The sequence below is a fragment of the Cibotium barometz genome, chromosome 10, assembly GCF_041138505.1.
Source record: "Cibotium barometz isolate CiBa-2024 chromosome 10, ASM4113850v1, whole genome shotgun sequence".
NCBI lineage: Eukaryota > Viridiplantae > Streptophyta > Polypodiopsida > Cyatheales > Cibotiaceae > Cibotium > Cibotium barometz.
The window spans coordinates 10,702,895-10,707,351 of NC_141055.1; the positions used below are offsets into that span (position 1 = coordinate 10,702,895).

The 4,457-nt window shown below is 42.0% G+C and overlaps 1 protein-coding gene across 4 annotated transcripts; it reads left to right on the forward strand.

Moving 5' to 3' along the window:
• The first annotated feature begins 1,073 nt into the window (after window positions 1–1,073).
• Window positions 1,074–4,173, forward strand: LOC147634551 (WUSCHEL-related homeobox 12-like). Of its 4 annotated transcripts, none has more exons than XM_086803641.1 (5): window positions 1,074–1,574; window positions 1,710–2,205; window positions 2,525–3,034; window positions 3,268–3,463; window positions 3,635–4,173. In XM_086803641.1, the coding sequence occupies exons 2-5, from the start codon at window positions 2,004–2,006 to the stop codon at window positions 3,684–3,686; spliced, it is 960 nt and encodes a 319-aa protein (XP_086659767.1). In that variant the 5' UTR covers window positions 1,074–1,574; window positions 1,710–2,003; the 3' UTR covers window positions 3,687–4,173. The 4 variants fall into 4 exon arrangements, with proteins under 4 accessions (XP_086659767.1, XP_086659765.1, XP_086659766.1 ...); XM_086803639.1 differs by having other exon boundaries at window positions 1,082–1,574; window positions 1,707–2,111; XM_086803640.1 differs by having other exon boundaries at window positions 1,082–1,574; window positions 1,710–2,111.
• The last annotated feature ends 284 nt before the right edge of the window (window positions 4,174–4,457 follow it).

Here is a 4,457-nt window from a genome sequence, read left to right on the forward strand (position 1 = left end):
AACCCTCCATAACATTGCCTAGTTATGGTGGCCAATGGGTGATGGGAATATTTTCTTCGTTAGTTTGATTTAAATTTGTCAAAGGGAGGGTGTGGCTTATGTGTTTGAGAACCTTTATAAGATTGCCTAGTTATGCTCATATCATACTAAGACCCTCCATAAAATTGTAATCCAAAAGGGAATTTGCACATTTTGATCGATTATATGGTTAAACCAATTAGGAGTAGGGATTTGTAAGTGTTAGGACTAGGGATTTGTAAGTGGTTAAACCAATTAGGACTAGGGATTTCTAAGTGTTTTATGGTTAAAACAATTAGGACCAGGGATTTCTAAGTGTTATATGGTTAAACCAATTAGGATCGGGGATTTCTAAGTGTTATTTGCTAAAACTAGGAGAGCTCACATGCCCCCTCTCAAATGCATATCCCCTTTGGCTATGCATGCTCCTTGATAGCCTTCTCTTGGTCCTTGAATCAACAGCTCCCTGGGGGTGGTGTGGTCCCTAAATCACTATCTCCCTGGGGTGTGGTGTGATTGATGTGACCAAGAGTCGTAGCCATTAGATCCAAACTCCTCCTAGTATTGGCCCTACTAGTCGACTACTTAAAACACCATATGAACATGTTATACCAAACACAACACCTCAACATGGGAAACTTTTAGCATAATCTAACGAGCTAATCATGAGTGGGGAATTTCCAACCTCCATTGCTCCGCTGATGATGTCCTTGGAATAATTGATTGCAAATAACATCAACACTTGTCACTTTGTTAGCGTAAAATTGCAAAGGATTATCTCCATACCACCGGTGCATAATAACGATTGGGAATGGTCGTCAACCAATTGTTCCCATACACATAAAATCACAATCACAATACAATCAAACACCACAACAACAACAAAGGCAAAGGCATCATGCCCTTCATATATTTCCTTCTCTTGGTTTTTTTCATCAAATCTTCCGTGGGCCATTGTTATTTTAAGAGCCCATTAATTTGTATAAATTGTAATATCTAAATTGTGTAAAAAAAACCTTAGGCTATTAGCAAAACATCTAATCTAATTGTATTTTAGCATCTAAACCTTTGGCTATTAGCAAAATGTATCTTTGCTTTCAATCAAAAGAAGGCCATGGCAGCGATGGCTTCGCCTTATTTGCGTGCAGGTTTGGCGCCTCCATCTCCGCTCTCGAACTCACTCACCCACCTCGCCACTTTCTATTCCAAACGTTGCCCGCCCTCCACTGCCACAAGGGCTCACTCATCTCCGACCCCCCCCCCCCACACACACACACAGCTCCCAATGCCATGCCAATTTCTCTGCAAAACCTTTCTGTTTTTGGACCATAACACAGCTAAAGGCTATGGATAGTTAGCATTCTGAAGGTTTGCCCTAGTCTGTGCCGAGAAGTTTGGCACTACTTCATTTGCCAAAATCAGAGCATTTTGCACAGCTTCTATAGTGGAAATGGAGCCTTCTTCATGGACAAAAACTGGAGCAGTTTGCATTGAAATTTGGCTAGCAGTTAGGGTTTGCCATGAGTGAAGAATGGCTGGTTGTACATCAGTAAATAGTAAGGGTTTTCCAACACTGAAAAATGGCTGGCAGTAAGGGTTTTCCATCCTTGTGCACATAAGAGGATTCTCTAAATAGGTTTTTTTTTTCTTTCTTTTTTTTTTTTTTTTTGGGGGGGGGGGGGTAAAAGCAGCAATGGAAGATATGGTGCTTGATGTGAAGGTTGATAAGAGTACAGATACGGCGCTGGAAGGGCAACCAGAGGAAGCGCAGGCTGTACAGAGTAATGGAGATGGCACAGGTTCTGTTAATCATGGCCATGGTCATGTAGTATCACCTGTCAACCATGGCCATGGCCATGTAGCATCTCCTGTTAGTCACGGTGATGGCCATGTAGCATCAACAACAGCGTCAACAGCACTGTCTGCAGCACTAGGAGCCCCTGACAAGCCTGCTTGTCTTTTAAAGTATGGCCGAGTCATGACCGATGAGCAATTTGAGACTCTCCGTCGCCAAATCTCTGTCTACTCCACCATCTGCAGCCAGCTCGTGGAAATGCATAAGGCACTCATGGCACAACAATCTCTTATGCCAAGTTGGTCCTCCTTCAACCTTGAATCTCTTTTGCAGTGTGTTGCTCAGAGAAAAAATTAACAGAGATTCTAACATACATTTCAAAGCGATACATGGTAAATTTCATCATGGCTAAGTATCACTTTTGGCTCATCTAAGTGAATCTGTTTGATGCCAGAGAGGTAAAGAGACTTAATGAGAGTCAGGTCACAGCTTCAGTATGCCTCCTAATGCATACTGAAGCTGTTTGTCATAATAAGGGTCAAGTATCAAGGCTATGCGACCGAGTTTTTCAACTATGCTAGTTTTTTGTTAGGTTGAGTGTCATGTCTAGTTATCTGTGAGTCTAGCGTCTTTATAGCACCATTTTTAGAAGCCTCTCATTGCTTAGAGATTTTCTAGGCTAAATTTTATGCAGTGAAATTGCTGCTACAGGCATGATGCTAGTGGGGCAGCACCTCCCTTTTGATCCAGTCCTCGGTGCCAGATCCAGCGGACGACAGCGGTGGACGCCCAGCCAGATCCAGCTTCAAATCCTAGAGAATCTGTTTGAGAAAAGCAATGGCACTCCTAGCAAGCAAAAAATTAAGGAGATAACAGCTGAACTTGGACGGCATGGTTCGATTTCTGAGACGAATGTTTACAACTGGTTCCAGAACAGGAAAGCTAGAGTGAAGAGAAAACAGCAACATAAAGACGGGGAGTCCGAAGTGGAGGCAGAGGAGGTGGAGTCAAGAAAGGATAAAAGAGCTGCACTTGAAATGTTTCAAGAAAACAATGGGTTTGGAATAGGTGGCAATGGCTCATTCACTTTGAATGGAGGTTCTGGTGCTGTATCCTACACAACAAAGCACATGTTTGAGAATTCTGATGGTTCCCAGTCAATGCAATTGCGACCGCAAGTAGATGCGTTAACCTTGTTTGACGAAGGATCGATGCAAAGAAGTAAGTTCCAGTAGGTCACCATATCCATCAACACGTCATTTCAAGCTTTTTTTTTAAATTCTTGCATGCTCTTAAGAGGCGGTTTGTGATATCTATCAACATGACATGTCAAGGGCAGTGGCTTTGTCCGTGAGCTTGGGGGGTTTTGTTGGGGGGGGGGGTGTTGTCACTCTCTAGAAACCCATATAGCATGTGGTCAAGCTTACCTATGCCCAAACCTTGTTGTATGACAGATCACAGAGAGTTCAGCACCATAGTGGTGTTGATTGATGGCAAGCCCTGGGAAGTTCCTTCCACGACACTTGATTTAAAAGGCAGTTTCGGTGAGGCATCAGTGCTTTTAGATTCACAAAGACAGGTTGTTCCCACAGATGAACATGGCTTCACAACTGGCCCTCTTCATGCAGGGGAAAGTTATACTCTGATCAAGTAAGTATATTCCACTCACCTTCTAGGCAAATGATCTACACGATCTCCATGCTATGGAGGAGTGCCCTGAGGGGTGTTGTCTTGAGGCAGATCTTTTGCAGGCAATGTTCAGCTATTCCTCTACCTTTCAAATAGGCTCTAAAACAGCTGCATACTTTGTTGTTTCCATAGGTTCAACAATGGTGCTACTCAGATGGTGCCAGACATGATTTTGAAGCAGTAAATATTGCGTCGGCTTGGAAAATATATCAATTTTGGCATGCCAAGAGCATAGAGTGGGAATGGGCACACTAAGCCTTCTTCAGAATAAATCATCTTTATGTTTACACATTGACATCATATGGTCATCTTCAGACCATGCTTCATCTTCCTCTCATTGCAGAAGAAATTCCCTTACCAAATGGGTTTGCGTGAATTTATCTGATTAGAGTTAAGGGGTAGTGATTACAGTTCAATATCTTTTTTTGAACTCTTAAGAGTTTCAGCTGGAAGCTGTGAACCCTAGCAGCTTGTATCTGGCTTACAATTTAGCTGATTTTTGTATAATGTGAGGCAAGTAAACATGTTGGACTATGCCTGCAGTAAAATCACCCGGTCTGTCTTGTTACGCAAGGCAGCATTACAACGTTTTTTCTAAGCTTCTCTCTCATTCATCCACCTTATCATCACACGGATTATACTGATAATAGTGTTTAAGCAAATTTTAATTGTGTTTATTGTTAACTTACTTCTGCCTTGCTTCCTTACATTCTTGAAGCATCATTGAATTATTTTTTGGACCAATAAGGGTTATTTGAAATCATAGACAACTCATAAACCATTTCTGGGTATTTAGTCTTCTGTGCTTATCTAATTTTTTTAAACCATAAATGTTGTTGACTGTGTGTTAGGATGGTTTGTTGCATGTCGGAGAGCGTCGCTGTGTTGAAATGCAGCTTTTATAAGTCTAGCTGTATTGTTGCAATCCAAATTTGACTTGACCTGTACGTCATGT

Excerpts from the sequence above, each read along its gene's own strand:
- LOC147634551 (XM_086803639.1), top strand. The coding sequence starts at position 1,550 with ATGGCTGGTTGTACATCAGTAAATA. Across the intron at positions 1,575-1,706 it reads TGGTTGTACATCAGTAAATA|CAGCAATGGAAGATATGGTG; the intron begins GTAAGGGTTTTC and ends GGGGGGTAAAAG. Across the intron at positions 3,464-3,634 it reads GAAAGTTATACTCTGATCAA|GTTCAACAATGGTGCTACTC; the intron begins GTAAGTATATTC and ends TTGTTTCCATAG.